Below are 16,252 nucleotides of genomic sequence, written 5' to 3'. Positions count from 1 at the left end.
CAAGGTTTATAAAGCCTGCGGTCCACAAGTTGAACCAACCTGTAATGCCTGGTATGTATAATGCTGTTGTTGTTCAGTGGATGGGTATAATAATGGGCAAAAGTCTTTCAGCTATTGAAACATTTTTTGAATATCTCTGCAGGTACAATTTCAAATTCATCCAGACTCAAAATGAGTTCAGTGTCATGGGAGATATACAATTGGAGGGATGTTATTGTCCCCCTGGGACCACTCTTATGAGTTCCAGCTCAAACTACTGTATCCCCAGCTGTGGTAAGAATGGTCAAATAACAGCATTGTATAATGAGGGTGTGGTGACTTACTGTATGGTGCTGTGATAGTAGCTACATCCTGCTGACCTTCACTTTGGGAAGGACAAAGTGTTAATTGTTCGTTGCTACTGTAGTGGTCTTTTGAAAGCTGGATCAGCTTTTTGTATAACAAACAAAAAATATCCACAGCATTTTTCACAGATACTTCAATTGTGCGGGTTTTGGTTTATTTTGATTGATATTGATTTCCTCAAGTGCTTCCGGTATATAAAATGCATCATCAAAATGAAGTTGTGGAATGTATTTCAATTACTTAGTTTTTGTAATGTATTTTTTTCTCTTTGGTTCATTAGATATTTGCCCATTGCCAAATGGAGAATGGAAAGAGGTAAAATTGTGTTTGAATTTCACTCACAGGTTTAAGCAGGGAAGAGAAACTATTCATTTCTGATATACACATTAACTTAAGGATCGGCGTCCCATCAATGGGACAGTTGTAAATCATGCAGCGCGTTATGTCAAGATCGCAGATTTTAGAGAAACAACAAATGTCGGTAAATATAAGTGTCTTATATCGGCTGAAAGCTTAAATTCCTGTTAATATAACTGCACTGTCCAATTTACAGTAGCTATTACTGCAAAAAAATGCCATGCAATTGTTTGAGTAGAGCTCCTAACAACAACACAATTTTTTCACTGTGATAGGTTTGATAAATTCACCTCTGAAGGTAAAATGTATACTTATATTCTGAAATCTTGCTCTGATTTACTATCCAAAGGGTCCCAGAGATAACATGAAGTGTCGTTTTGTTTAATAAAATCCCTTTTCCTATCCTAAAAAGGTCCATATAGCACGCACAATCTATTTTATATTTCCACTCGTTCAATTTGCAAAGAAAGGAATCTGTGAAAATCTCACCTTAAATGTTGTTTCAATGAGTCAAATCACATTCGTATGTATTCCTCAGAGATCCTAGAAGGTAACAAGACTTCACTATATCATTAGGGGTGTAGTATATCCTATAGAACACCATATTTGGTCAGAGAGCGACGCCTTCATGGCACGCCGATGACTCGGGCGACCATCACTTGAACAACTGTATCTTTGTCAAATAAGCACCAATCGGGGTCAAACAAAGCTAGCTAGATATCCAATGAGCTGGGCTTAACGGGAGTATCCAGAAACCATGTATATGTCGTAAACTGTAGCTACTAACCTTGTACGACAGCATGCCTTTTTCATTTTTGACAAAAATGTCCACAAACTTCAAAGTGTTTCCGTTCAAATGGTACCAAGAATATGCATATCCTTGCTTCAGTGACTGAGCTACAGGCAGTTAGATTTGAGTATGTAATATAGACGAAAATTGAAAAAAAAGGTAATGTAGCTTGTATTTCACTTTTGGCAATCATGTATAGTAATGTATGCAATAATAATAATTATAATAATAATAATAATAATGTATTACAATTCTATAGTGCTTTCATAAAACCTCAAAGCGCTTCAGTAATTACTAATTCCACACACTGAATGATTGAACTTTGTACTGGTAGTGTCCATACAAGCCTTAGTGTACTTAAATTGTTCCTCATTGCAGGCTAATGAGACCTGGGTGAGCAACTGCCAGGAGTGTGTGTGTGACCCGTACAGTCTGGAAATCCAGTGCCAGCCTATGGCATGCCAACATCAGCCTCCTCTCACCTGTGATCAGGAGGGCCAAGTTAAGGTCGTAGAAACCGTTGACTGTTGTCAAAAGGACAAATGCGGTGAGTGACTTGTTTGGATAATGTGCTTTATATGTGGGCTTTTTAACATCTCGGTAAAAAAAAAAATCCAACCACTGTGGCCATTCGCATAGTTTTTAAAACAATAGTTTTTTCTTTCCAAACAGAGTGTGATGTCACACGATGCTCTACTTCCAAGATAACTTGCCCAGTCGGATTCGAGACAGAGGCAACTATGGGAGTCTGCTGCCTAACTTATCAATGCGGTGAGTTTGCGTCTGCATGTGTTTGAGTGTGCGTGTACAGTATTTGTGCATATCCTAGAAATCCCAACAGGTTAGTTGCATTATTGAATGATTATCCATGTTCTTTGCCCCACAGTGCCAAAGGATGTCTGTGTGTTTAACAACACTGAATATCAGGTGAGAATGCATTCTATGCTATTTTCATTTTGGCCAGTCCCACCACTTCTAAATTATCAACTTAATTAAAGAGTACAACGTTATTTTTACTTGCATACATTAATTAAAAAACAAGTTAAACTATGCAAATTCCTCCTTTAAGCAATTAGAGGCCTCTATCAGGGTGCCAACAATGTTTTTGGTCAATCCATTTATGAGATTAGATAGGACAAAAAAAGTGTCTCAATTCATAGACTTTAGATACAAATATCATATTTTCTCATTCCAGCCTGGTGCCAATGTTCCTGAGGACAAGTGTAAGAATTGTGTGTGTGGTGACAGTGTAGATGCCCAAAGCCATCTACATATCATTGAGTGTCATCCTACTGAATGTGACACTCACTGCCAGCAGGTAAGTGATCTCCATTGACGCATCGACACCCTTTGGCCTCATTATGTAATTCAACATACTTAGTGTAATGTGAGTTCTTATCCATGTCAAAATATTATAATAACACTGATTCCTCTGTGTCCACTATTGGACTACTACTGGATAAGTGTAATTACTAGTGAGTTACAAGGATCACACATTGGTATAAGAGAGATCATGTGCACATCATAAAGGTTTTCTCCTCTCTGGTCTGTCTTCTTCCTTTCAGGGCTATGATCATCAAGCCGTTCCTGGGCAGTGTTGTGGGAAGTGTGTACAGACAAGCTGTGTGGTTATGCTGCCAGATAACACCACACACACTATTCAGGTAAAATAGCATCAAGACGCATTATTTATCTATCACAGATTCTCAAATTGTATTTTTTTTTTTTTTACAATTCGTAAAACATATCAGTCCTATTTCACTTGATTATTTAAAAACATCAACATGTAATTTTACTGTAGCAATAAAGTTTTATGCAAAATAACTATCTTAGCAATGATACAGTATATCGTATATCATTTGAAGAATCTCCTGTTGATATCTTTCATATTCTCACCTCTACAGCCTGGTTCCATCTGGATACCATCGGGAGACAAGTGTCTCAAGTATGAGTGCGTAAAGATTCAGGACCAACTCATCCCAATCGAGGCTAAGACTGTGTGCCCTGTCTTCCACCCAGAAGACTGCGTACCCGTGAGTTACAATAACCATCTGGCAAATTATCTGGGCCCGGATAACTGGCCCATTTAAAAACAACTGGACAATGTGCAAAATAATTTGTGAAATAAAGTTTAAACATGCCCAGTCACTCAGACCAAGGCCTGTTGCTTAATATAGTATGCCTACTGTGTATTTATGTGAGGTTATTGACACCTGTTGCTTAAAGTGAACAATACAAGAACACTGCACTGAAAAATATGTGGAGACAGTTTGGTAAATGCTACGTCAGTGACTTAAAAATGTTCTTGTTTTTTCTTCCATTTTCTTGTTTTTAAGGGAACTGAAGTCATTGCTCCAGATGGTTGCTGCCATGGCTGTGAGTGTCTTTTTAACACCATCCTTTTTGATAGACATTTGTAAATCATTCTTGCCCTTTATCAGGCATTGGGGAAAGTGTTTTAGCTATTGCCATGGTCCTCAGGATGATTAACGTTAATTCATTTGAAAATGTCACTTTTATGTGCAGGTATTCCAATAACTAAGCCATGCAACGTGACAAAGAGCAAAGTGTACCTGGACAGCAATGGCTGCAAGTCTGCAAACACGGTGGAAGTGACAACATGCAGTGGATCCTGTGTCACCTACGCCATGTGAGTATTTTGATCATTCCTGAAATATTTCAGGAACACTAACACATTCCTCCCAATAAAACAGAATCCGGCTGCCTGTCTAAATGCAAACTACAAATTATATTTTCAGTAATATGTTATGTTACAATGGCTGTGTTTACAAAGGCAGCCCAATTCTGATATTTTTCCCAATTATTGGCAAAAGAGCTCATCTGATTGGTCAGAAAGATCAGAATTAGGCAGCCTGTGTAAACGCAGCCAATGTTACATAATTACAACTGCTACAATCATTACTTCCACATAATGACATCATCTCTCCTTTCTGTTTTCAGGTATTCTCTTGAGGCCAACAGGATGGAGCGCTCTTGTACCTGCTGTCGGGAAGAATCCACCACCAAGAAGGAAGTGGAGATGATCTGCCCAGACGGTTCAAAGTTCAACCACTCCTACATCCACATCAATAAATGTGGCTGCCAGAGGACAGAGTGCGTGACCCCGGAGGAGACCCAGGTCACAAGGTCACGACGCAGGAGAAGATGAATGACTCTCCACTACCATCCCTTTACTGCTTAGATTAGTTTTCTATTTATGTTCAACTTGTTCATGTTCCTGCAAAGTAATCTGCTAAAAGTAGGAGAAATTGTTTCAGCTTCGTATTCATTTTTTATTTTATTTTTGCCAAAATAAAGTTGGCAATAGGCTGTGCATATATACCACATTCTCGTTTTCATTCCTTTTTGAAATTCTGTTGAGAAATATTTGATTGCAGACACCCAGTTCAACAATGGCCTATCCTCTTCCAGACAAACAACCACAATTCAAAGTGTCAAACACTTATTTCAATTTGAGATGGTGTTAGGTTAGAGAAACGGATCAGTAATCAGAAGGTTGCTGGTTTCAGATCCCTGGCATCACTTCCTACTGTTGTTCTTGAGCAACACACTTAGTTAACCTCTACATATCTCCAGGGGCAGCACTGAGGCTGACACTGTGCTCCTCCCTATACAGTACTAAAGACACATTTTCCACTTTGATGGACAAATAAAGTAATCAAATATTTGTCCTAACTCATCTATCATATTAAATAAAGTATACAAAATAGAAACTATTTTGTCCGGGCAATAATTGTCCCGTGGTTTCACCGAAAACAAAAAACAGATAATTTCATTTGAAATGTACCAGGTGTACAAAATGTACAAAATGCAAAGGGAAATACATGGGCCATGTGTGATTATATAAAACAAAGGGAATTACATGGGGCATGTGTGATTATATAAAACAAAGGGAATTACATGGGGCTTGTGTGATTATATAAAACAAAGGGGAACACATGGGCCATGTGTGATTATATAAAACAAAGGGGAACACATGGGCCATGTGTGATTATATAAAACAAAGGGAATTACATGGGGCATGTATGATTATATAAAACAAAGGGGAACACATGGGCCATGTGTGATTATATAAAACAAAGGGAATTACATGGGGCATGTGTGATTATATAAAACAAAGTGAAATACATGGGCATGTGTGATTATATAAATTATATTATATATTTCACCTTTATTTAACCAGGTAGTTCTCATTTACAACTGTGACCTGGCCAAGATAAAGCAAAGCAGTGCGACACAAACAACAACACAAAGTTACACATGGAATAAATAAATGTACAGTCAATAACACAATAGAAAAGTCTATATACAGTGTGTGCAAATAAAGTGAGATTACGGAGTTAAGGCAATAAATAGGCCATAGCGGCGAAATAATTACAATTTAGCAATTAACCACAAGTGTTAGATGTGCAGTAGATGAATGTGCAAGTAGAGATACTGGGGTGCAAAGGGGGAAAAAAAACAATATGGGGATGAGGAAGTTGGATGGGCTATTTACAGATGGGCTGTGTACAGGTGCAATGATCTGTAAGCTGCTCTGACAACTGATGCTTAAAGTTAGTGAAGAAGATATGAGTCTCCATCTTCAGTGATTTTTGCAATTGGTTCCAGTCATTGGCAGTAGAGAATTGGAAGGAATGGCGGCCAAAGGAGAATTTGGCTTTGGGGGTGACCAGTGAAATATACCTGCTGGACAGGGTGCTATGGGTGGGTGCTGCGATGGTGACTAGTGAGCTGAGATAAGGCGAGGCTTTACCTAGCAAAGACTTATAGATGACCTGGAGCCAGTGGGTTTGGTGATGAATTTGAGACGAGGGCCAGCCAACGAGAGCATATAGGTCGGAGTGGTGGGTAATAAATGGGGCTTTGGTGACAAAACGGATGGCACTGTGATAGACTGCATCCAATTTGCTGAGTAGAGTGTTGGAGGCTATTTTGTAAATGACATCGCCGAAGTCAAGGATCGGTAGGATAGTCAGTTTTACGAGGCTATGTTTGGCAGCATGAGTGAAGGATGCTTTGTTGAGAAATAGGAAGCTGATTCCAGATTTAATTTTGGATTGGAGATGCTTAATGTGAGTCTGGAAGGAGAATTTACAATCTAACCAGACACCTAGGTATTTGTAATTGTCCGCATATTCTAAGTCAGAACCGTCCAGAGTAGTGATGCGAGACGGGCAGGCAGGTGCGGGCAGCGATTGGTTGAAAATAATGAATTTAGTTTTGCTTGCATTTAAGAGCAGTTGGAGGCCACGGAAGGGGTGTTGAATGGCATTTTAGCTTTTTTTTTAGGTTTGTTAACACAGTGTCCAAAGAAGGGCCAGAAGTATACAGAATGGTGTCGTCTGCGTAGAGGTGGAGAAGAGAATCATCAGCAACAAGAGCGACATCATTGATGTATACAGAGAAAAGAGTCGGCCCGAGAGTTGAACACAGTGTTATCTCCATAGTGCCTGCCAGAGGTCCGGGCCAGAGGTCCGGACAACAGGCCCTCCGATTTGACACACTGAACTCTATCTGAGAAGAAGTTGGTGAACCAGACGAGGCAGTCATTTGAGAAACCAAGGCTGTTGAGTTTGCCGATAAGAATGCGATGATTGACAGAGTAGAAAGCCAGGTCAATAAATACGGCTGCAAAGTATTGTCTTTTATCGATGGCAGTTATGATATCATTTAGGACCTTGAGCATAGCTGAGGTGCACTCATGATCAGCTCGGAAACCAGATTGCATAGCGGAGAAGGTACGTGGGATTCGAAATGGTCGGTGATCTGTTTGTTAACTTGGCTTTCGAAGAAAGCTTAGAAAGGCAGGGTAGGATAGATATAGTTCTGTAACAGTTTGGGTCTAGATTGTCTCCCTCTTTGAAGAGGGGGATGACCGCGGCAGCTTGCCAATCTTTAGGGATCCCAGACGATACGAAAGAGAGGTTGAACAGGCTAGTAATAGGGGTTGCAACAATTGAGGCAGACAATTTTAGAAAGAGAGGGTGCAGATTGTCTAGCCTAGCTGATTGTAGGGGTCCAGATTTTGCAGCTCTTCAGAACATCAGCTATCTGGATTTGGGTGAAGGAGAAGTGGGGGAGGCTTGGGCAAGTTGCTGTGGGGGGTGCAGAGTTGTTGGCCGGGGAAGGGGTAGCCAGGTGGAAAGCATGGCCAGCCGTAGAAAAATGCTTATTGAAATTCTCAATTATCGTAGATTTATTGGTGGTGACAGTGTTTCCTAGCCTCAGTGCAGTGGGCAGCTGGGAGGAGGTGCTCTTATTCTCCATGGACTTTACAGTGTCCCAGAACTGTTGGGAGTTTGTGCTACAGGATGCACATTTCTGGATGAAAATTGTAGCCTTTGCTTTCCTAACTGCCTGTGTATATTGGTTCCTAACTTCCCTGAAAAGTTGCATATCGCGGGGGCTATTTGATGCTAATGCAGTACGGCACGGGATGTTTTTGTGCTGGTCAAAGGCAGTCAGGTCTGGAGTGAACCAAGGGCTATATCTGTTCCTGGTTAAAAAAAATGAATGGGGCATGCTTATTTAAGATGGTGAGGAAGGCACTTTTAAAGAATAACGGCATGAGGTCAATATCCTTCCAGGATATCCGGGCCAGGTCGATTAGAAAGGCCTGCTCGCTGAAGTGTTTAAAGGAGAGTTTGACAGTGATGAGGGGTGGTCGTTTGACCGCATACCCATAACGGACGCAGGCAATGAGGCAGTGATCGCTGAGATCCTGGTTGAAGACAGCAGAGGTGTACTATGAGGGTTTGAGGTTATACCTGGTAGGTTCCATGATAATTTGTGTGAGATTGAGGGCATCTAGCTTAGATTGTAGGACTGCCGGGGTGTTAAGCATATCCCAGTTTAGGTCACCTAACAGTACAAACTCTGAAGATAAATGGGGGGCAATTAATTCACATATGGTGTCCAGGGCACAGCTGGGGGCAGAGGGGGGTCTGTAATGTGGCATGTGTGATTATATAAAACAAACACAGTTTTTTTTATGCGCTTAAATTATTTCTTTCAAATTATTTTGATAGTGTTTGTCAAACTGCGTGAACAGAAATGGGAAGGTTCCCACCTTAGTTGGAGGGAATTATAAAACTCTTTCGCTATTATAACCAGTCCTCTGTTACAGATGACTTATCTTACTGATGTTGTAGCCTCACAACAATCACACAAAAAGTGGATCAATATACTCATTCAAATCAAAACTAATATTGCAGAAAAGAGCACTCTGCCTGCTTTATAGCATGATCATGTTATACTGACTTGTCTACAACTGGCACGATAAGTGTTGGTGTCCAAAGGGACATTTTGCTGACAGCTTTTGGTTAGTTGAGGCTTCAATGGCTCTTTAAAATGAGAAATACTCTCTACAGTTTCTTGAAACCCTTACCTGAAACAGAATGATGGATAATGGAATAATGGGCCCTTCAATAGACCACCACAGTCAAAGCACTTGACAAACATAAAATCGATTTCAATCAAAGTCAGTGTAGTGCCAATTGCTATGTACAGGACATTACATATATTTAGAAGATTATGCCTTGAGGTGCCACAGTGGATTAGATATGCATTTAAATTGTAATTAGATCAACAACTGTATTGACTCTGAATCAACATTGAAAGTCCCACCTAAGAAGCTAAACAACATTGTGTGCTCCACACTGGACAGTTAATTATGATTCATTTCTCCCACTCTATTCAACATGTTTTAATATTACACTTACTTTTACATAAAGGTTCCTCTTTCAACCTACCTCAATCTAACCTGTAGTTACACTTGACATTAAGCTGTCACCCATAAATCATCACAGTTTGTTTGAGTTATTCAGAGTGCTCATCAGCTTGCTCTGTATGATATTACTTCTGTATGCTGAATTGAGTTTACTCTCAACCTCAATCTATTTACCCAGAGATTGTGTAGTAATGGTTCTATACAAAAAACAAGTGTAGCTATGACGATAGAGCAGCCAAATACACAACCCGGAGCTGCTAAAATCATCAAACATTGTTGAAGTCTTTGGGTAAGGTGGAGCCGCACACAGCCTCTGGCAAGACCTAGGTGGGGATGCGTGGGGAAGGCTATTCAGTCAGCGAAGGCTTTGTTAGGAAAAAAACACCTGGGGTGTAGACACAAGGGTATATGCCATAGCCTAGGTAGTGTGAAAGCCATTTAAAGGTTGGGCCAGTTATCAGGCATAAATCAGTCAATAACATTTTGGAAGAGTGCCCTAGGTACGGTAGTGAGGTTTGAGCTCTGTATGAATTCCAGACTGACCACTATGAATATTCCATTGTCAATGTAAAGATGGGTCAGATACAAAAAGTACTAACCTACAAACCTTCAACAGATTCTTCCCTTTAGCAGATGAATGTAGACATGATCATATACAGATATAATCGGCTCTGGTCGGCTCTGTCGGCTCTTTTTTTATCATCCATTGCTGACAGAGCCTGGTCGGCTCTGGTCGGCTCTGGTCGGCTCTGGTCGGCTCTGGTTGGCTCTGTCAGCAATGGATGATAAAAAAAGTTAGATGATTGACTTAATAAAAAAGGCAATTTTTCAACAAATGTTGATCACCTGACGGTACAATATTTAATGTCATGTGTTACATTCATGGCAGGAAAACCACTAAAACCAATCAGGATTTGGCTTGACCGAACTGCCAAAATGAAGGAAACACCAACATAAAGTGTCTTAATAGGGCGTTGGGCCACCATGAGGCGCTATATAAGCTTCAATGCACCTCAGCATAAATTCTACAAGTGTCTGGTGGTACTCCATTGGAGGGATGACAAATTCCATAATTTGTGGTTTTGTTGATGACGGTGGAAAACACTGTCTCAGGCTCCAGAATATCCCATAGGTGTTCAATTGTGTTGAGATCTGGTGACTGAAACACACACACACAGACCATACACACAATCTAAACATGATGGAATGTTAATTGCATAATTAACTCAGGATCCACATCTGTGTGGAAGCACCTGCTTTCAATTTGCACCCCTCATTTATTCAAGTGATTTCTTTATTTTGGCAGTTACATGTACATCGGTGGTAAAATAAATGATTATCAAAGTAAAATGAAATGTAGAAAGGCATGCCGGTATAGCAAACTTGTTTAATGGGTTTTTAGTCAAATATGTACTTTCTGGTCGTTTAGCGTGATATTTTATATGTCGTAAAGAAAAGCCACCTTTTATGTTGAGACACGTAACATATTGCCATTTTTAAAGTGTATGCTTAAAGTGAGGGTTTAAAGGTGTGTCTAACCTTAACAATAACCATAAGCCTTAAAATGACAACCATCAATTGAACAGGGAACATTTGACAAAAAAGTAAATATGTTACATTTTCAAACATGAATTTGGAAAACATAGATACAGTGGCGCAAAAAAGTATTTAGTCAGACACCAATTGTGCAAGTTCTCCCACTTAAAAAAGATGAGAGAGGCCTGTAATTTTCATCATAGGTACACTTCAACTATGACAGACAAAATGAGAAAAATCCAGAAAATCACATTGTAGGATTTTTTATGAATTTATTTGCAAATTATGGTGGAAAATAAGTATTTGGTCACCTACAAACAAGCAAGATTTCTGGCTCTCACAGACCTGTAACTTCTTCTTTAAGAGGCTCCTCTGTCCTCCACTCGTTACCTGTATTAATGGCAACTGTTTGAACTTGTTATCAGTATAAAAGACACCTGTCCACAACCTCAAACAGTCACACTCCAAACTCCACTATGGCCAAGACCAAAGAGCTGTCAAAGGACACCAGAAACAAAATTGTAGACCTGCACCAGGCTGGGAAGACTGAATCTGCAATAGGTAAGCAGCTTGGTTTGAAGAAATCAACTGTGGGAGCAATTATTAGGAAATGGAAGACATACAAGACCACTGATAATCTCCCTCGATCTGGGGCTCCACGCAAGATCTCACCTCGTGGGGTCAAAATGATCACAAGAACGATGAGCAAAAATCCCAGAACCACACGGGGGGACCTAGTGAATGACCTGCAGAGAGCTGGGACAAAAGTAACAAAGCCTACCATCAGTAACACACTACGCCCCCAGGGACTCAAATCCTGCAGTGCCAGACGTGTCCCCCTTCTTAAGCCAGTACATGTCCAGGCCCGTCTGAAGTTTGCTAGAGAGCATTTGGATGATCCAGAAGAAGATTGGGAGAATGTCATATGGTCAGATGAAACCAAAATATAACTTTTTGGTAAAAACTCAACTCGTCGTGTTTGGAGGACAAAGAATGCAGAGTTGGGGTGGAAACATCATGCTTTGGGGCTGTTTTTCTGCAAAGGGACCAGGACGACTGATCCGTGTAAAGGAAAGAATGAATGGGGCCATATATTGTGAGATTTTGAGTGAAAACCTCCTTCCATCAGCAAGGGCATTGAAGATGAAACGTGGCTGGGTCTTTCAGCATGACAATGATCCAAAACACACCGCCCGGGCAACGAAGGAGTGGCTTCGTAAGAAGCATTTCAAGGTCCTGGAGTGGCCTAGCCAGTCTCCAGATCTCAACCCCATAGTAAATCTTTTGAGGGAGTTGAAAGTCTGTGTTGCCCAGCAACAGCCCCAAAACATCCCTGCTCTATAGGAGATCTGCATGGAGGAATGGGCCAAAATACCAGCAACAGTGTGTGAAAACCTTGTGAAGACTTACAGAAAATGTTTGACCTCTGTCATTGCCAACAAAGGGTATATAACAAAGTATTGAGATAAACTTTTGTTATTGACCAAATACTTATTTTCCATCATAATTTGCAAATAAATTCATAAAAAATGCTACAATGTGATTTTCTGCATTTTTTTTTCTAATTTTGTCTGTCATAGTTGAAGTGTACCTATGATGAAAATTACAGGCCTCTCATCTTTTTAAGTGGGAGAACTTGCACAATTGGTGGCTGACTAAATACTTTTTTGCCCCACTGTATGCTATGAAACATAAAAAAATGCAAATATTTTACTGAAGCTAAGTTAATTTTGCAACAGCATGGGCTGTATGTGCTATATACAACTAGCTATCCTGTTGAGTTTAAAAACACCCCAAAAATAATAGGTTGATACTGTTGATAGACTTAGTGGCCATATGAGAAAGCTGAAGTGATTAACGTTATAATAGTTGTGAAATAATACTTACAATAGTTGTGCAAAATTGCACATTAGTGTGTTAAAACAAATGTAAAATTATTTTCAATTATGTTTTTTAGTATTTTTTATCAGGATGCAGTTCCTGGATCAGCTTGGTGAGTCACACTAGCCTATGAATACTAACAATGAATACAATTAGCTTGATGGCTCCTTCGAGCAACAGCAGAGAGTCAAATGTTTGCATTTGGACAATGTGTGCTCAAGCTACTGAGCCAATAGAGTGGATGAATGTATTATTAATCCGTTATACATTGGCTGACTTTACGATGGCTGTGGAGATACACCATTTTGTTCGATCAAACCTCACTACTTATTTATTATGAATATATCTGTAATTATACATTAAAATAAATATTACATAAAGAAAAAAACATGTATTGTGTTGTGGACAACAGGAGGAGTATCTGCTCCTTTCGGAATAATGGGGATCCTAATACAATACCAAATACCAAAAGCTCAAACCACTGAAGTGGAGATGATGCCTGAAATAAATAGATATTGAATGAAAGAAGTAAGGCACCTCTCCTTGTAAAAAAGGAAATCACATACAGTGAGGGAAAAAAGTATTTGATCCCTTGCTGATTTTGTACATTTGCCAACTGACAAAGGAATGATCAGTCTATAATTTTAATGGTAGGTTTATTTGAACAGTGAGAGACAGAATAAAAAAATAAAATTAAAAAAAATTGTATAAATTGATTTGTATTTTAATTAGGGAAATAAGTATTTGACCCCTCTGCAAAACATGACTTAGTACTTGGTGTCAAAACCCTTGTTGGCAATCACAGAGGTCAGACGTTTCTTGTAGTTGGCCACCAGGTTTGCACACATCTCAGGAGAGATTTTGTCCCACTCCCTTTTGCAGATCTTCTCCAAGTCATTAAGGTTGGCAACTCGAACCTTCAGCTCCCTCCACAGATTTTCTATGAGATTAAGGTCTGGAGACTGGTTAGGCCACTCCAGGACCTTAGTTAATGTGATTCTTCTTGAGCCACTCCTTTGTTGCCTTGACCGTGTGTTTTGGGTCATTGTCATGCTGGAATAGCAATCCACGACCAATTTTCAATGCCCTGGCTGAGGGAAGGAGGTTCTCACCCAAGATTTGACGGTACATGGCCCTGTCCATCGTCCTTTTGATGCGGTGAAGTTGTCCTGTCCCCTAAGCAGAAAAACACCCCCAAAGCATAATGTTTCCACCTTCATGTTTGACGGTGGGGATGGTGTTCTTGGGGTCATAGGCAGCATTCCACCTCCTCCAAACACGGCGAGTTGAGTTGATGCCAAAGAGCTCCATTTTGGTCTCATCTGACCACAACACTTTCACCCAGTTGTCCTCTGAATCATTCAGATGTTCATTGGCAAACTTCAGACGGGCATGTATATGTGCTTTCTTGAGAAGGTGGACCTTGCGGGAGCTGCAGGATTTCAGTCCTTCACGGTGTAGTGTGTTACCAATTGTTTTCTTGGTGACTACGGTCCTAGCTGCCTTGAGATCATTGACAAGATCCTCCCGTGTAGTTCTGGGCTGATTCCTCACCGTTCTCATGATCATTGCAACTCCACGAGGTGAGATCTTGCATGTAGCCTCAATTTGCGAATAATCGCACCAACTGTTGTCACCTTCTCACCAAGCTGCTTGGAGATGGTCTTGTAGCCCATTCCAACCATGTGCACGTCTACAATCTTGTCCCTGACATCCTCGGAGAGCTCTTTGGTCTTGGCCATGGTGGAGAGTTTGGAATCTGAATGATTGATTGCTTCTGTGGACAGGTGTCTTTTATACAGGTAACAAACTGAGATTAGTAGCACTCCCTTTAAGAGTGTGCTCCTAATCTCAGCTCGTTACCTCTATAAAAGACACCTGGGAGCCAGAAATCTTTCTGATTGAGACGGGTCAAATACTTATTTCCCTCATTAAAATGCAAATCAATTTATAACATTTTTGACATGCGTTTTTCTGGATTTTGTTGTTGTTATTCTGTCTCTCACTGTTCAAATAAACCTACCATTAAAATTATAGACTGATAATTTCTTTGTCTGTGGGCAAACATACAAAATCAGCAGGGGATCAAACACTTTTTCCCCTCACTGTAAGACTATTAAGTAACTTATCTTGTGCAATATAGATGTATAGATAGGTCTATAATAAAGGACATTATGAACCACCTGAGTTTATAATAACAATAGGGGTACACAACAATTCCCAATGATAGAATACTTAATGAACAGCTAAATCTGTATGTAAATGCTCATGCTTAACGCACTGTTAATGTACTTAAAAACCTCATAAGACAGAACATTGAAGTCTTAAAGTCGTCATTGAGTCATGTTTAACCTTTGGCCCCACCTTTGTTTTAACCTTTAAGGTCCCTCCTCAAATACAGGTGGTTATAAAGACCAGATCCATCCTAAGCACCTCTCTCATATCACCTGTGCAGGACCTGTTCACTACCCACAGGATCACCATGGGGACAACCAAGGATACACCGATATGGAGGCTGATATGCCTGGTACTACTGATCAGATCAACACAAACAGGTTGGTAGAATATTCATTAATTTGCCTATATCAGAAACTGTTCTGATTATAATTATAATACAATTATTCTACATTTTTAAAGTCTGACAAATCTGTAAAATCTACATATTATTTCATAAATCAGACTAATTGTTAATTACAACTAGTAATTATTCAGGACAATACCAAATGATTATGATGATTGACACTCAGCAGGTCGATAGGTTTTAAAAGCTGTAACCACAAGTCACTTTCAGATTTGATAACATATATATTTTGCGTAAAATCTCATTATGTAAAAAAATAACATGTATTAGCTACTCATAAATGTACTAACACACAGAACATTAATTAAATGTATTACAAAAGCATTTTGAAGAATTCGACAGTAGGCATACAGTAGCAGTTGTTACGCAATCAGTAATAACGGTTCTCCTGTTTTCTGTTTTAGGGCAGCAAACACATTTACTACGATCATATGATTACATTATTCATCCTATTTCTGTTCCTTATACACATTTGTTCCTTCTAAATTTGAAAATGTTACACATTTGTGGTGAAAAATCTGTAACTTTGTATCATTATCATTAGTGATTGTTATCATGAGTGGTTGTAGCATAGTTTATAGTGTTATAAATACATAAAGCACTCCCCACACTGGGAGCGAGTTAATACTTTTCAAACCAAATTTAGATCGGGAACAGAATACAGTCAAAAACGTATGCATATCGTTAAAATAATAGTTGTGGTAAGTATGTCTGATATTATTCAAATAGTACTGACAGGAAAAATTTGATGCCTAAATATGTAAAATAGGAACTGAACTGTCATCGGAATTCAATGTGTTTGGTTAAGACAGCAGATGACACTTGATTAAGGAATCTTCAGGCCTGTTGCATGTGTCAGCCAGGGCTGAGCATTTCATAAGATTTGACCCCACCTACGCAATTCATAGAACATCAAAGTAGTTCAGGCACAGAAGAACATGAAACATTGATTTTACAATTGTTAGCCCCTTGCAGCTGTTTGACTCACTTGTCAAATGCAGCTTTTGGT

The 16,252-nt window shown here is 39.6% G+C and overlaps 1 protein-coding gene and 1 long non-coding RNA gene across 2 annotated transcripts; both read left to right on the top strand.

Moving 5' to 3' along the window:
• The first annotated feature begins 224 nt into the window (after window positions 1-224).
• On the top strand, window positions 225-1,969 carry LOC139384525 (uncharacterized). The gene is made up of 3 exons (XR_011628869.1): window positions 225-273; window positions 626-660; window positions 1,871-1,969. It is a non-coding gene; the product is annotated as an uncharacterized lncRNA (long non-coding RNA).
• Window positions 1,969-4,661, top strand: LOC139384579 (intestinal mucin-like protein). The gene is made up of 9 exons (XM_071129411.1): window positions 1,969-2,039; window positions 2,165-2,263; window positions 2,379-2,419; window positions 2,688-2,810; window positions 3,058-3,156; window positions 3,397-3,525; window positions 3,829-3,868; window positions 4,019-4,142; window positions 4,454-4,661. Exons 2-9 carry the CDS (start codon window positions 2,233-2,235, stop codon window positions 4,659-4,661), a joined length of 795 nt encoding a protein of 264 aa, XP_070985512.1. The 5' UTR covers window positions 1,969-2,039; window positions 2,165-2,232.
• The last annotated feature ends 11,591 nt before the right edge of the window (window positions 4,662-16,252 follow it).

Source organism: Oncorhynchus clarkii, chromosome 26 (assembly GCF_045791955.1).
Source record: "Oncorhynchus clarkii lewisi isolate Uvic-CL-2024 chromosome 26, UVic_Ocla_1.0, whole genome shotgun sequence".
Taxonomy (NCBI): domain Eukaryota; kingdom Metazoa; phylum Chordata; class Actinopteri; order Salmoniformes; family Salmonidae; genus Oncorhynchus; species Oncorhynchus clarkii.
Note: the sequence above shows the minus strand (reverse complement) of the source record. Positions and strands in the feature narration are given on the sequence as shown.

Excerpts from the sequence above, each read along its gene's own strand:
- LOC139384579 (XM_071129411.1), top strand. The coding sequence starts at position 2,233 with ATGGGAGTCTGCTGCCTAACTTATCAATGCG. Across the intron at positions 3,157-3,396 it reads ACACCACACACACTATTCAG|CCTGGTTCCATCTGGATACC; the intron begins GTAAAATAGCAT and ends TCACCTCTACAG. Across the intron at positions 3,869-4,018 it reads AGATGGTTGCTGCCATGGCT|GTATTCCAATAACTAAGCCA; the intron begins GTGAGTGTCTTT and ends TTTTATGTGCAG.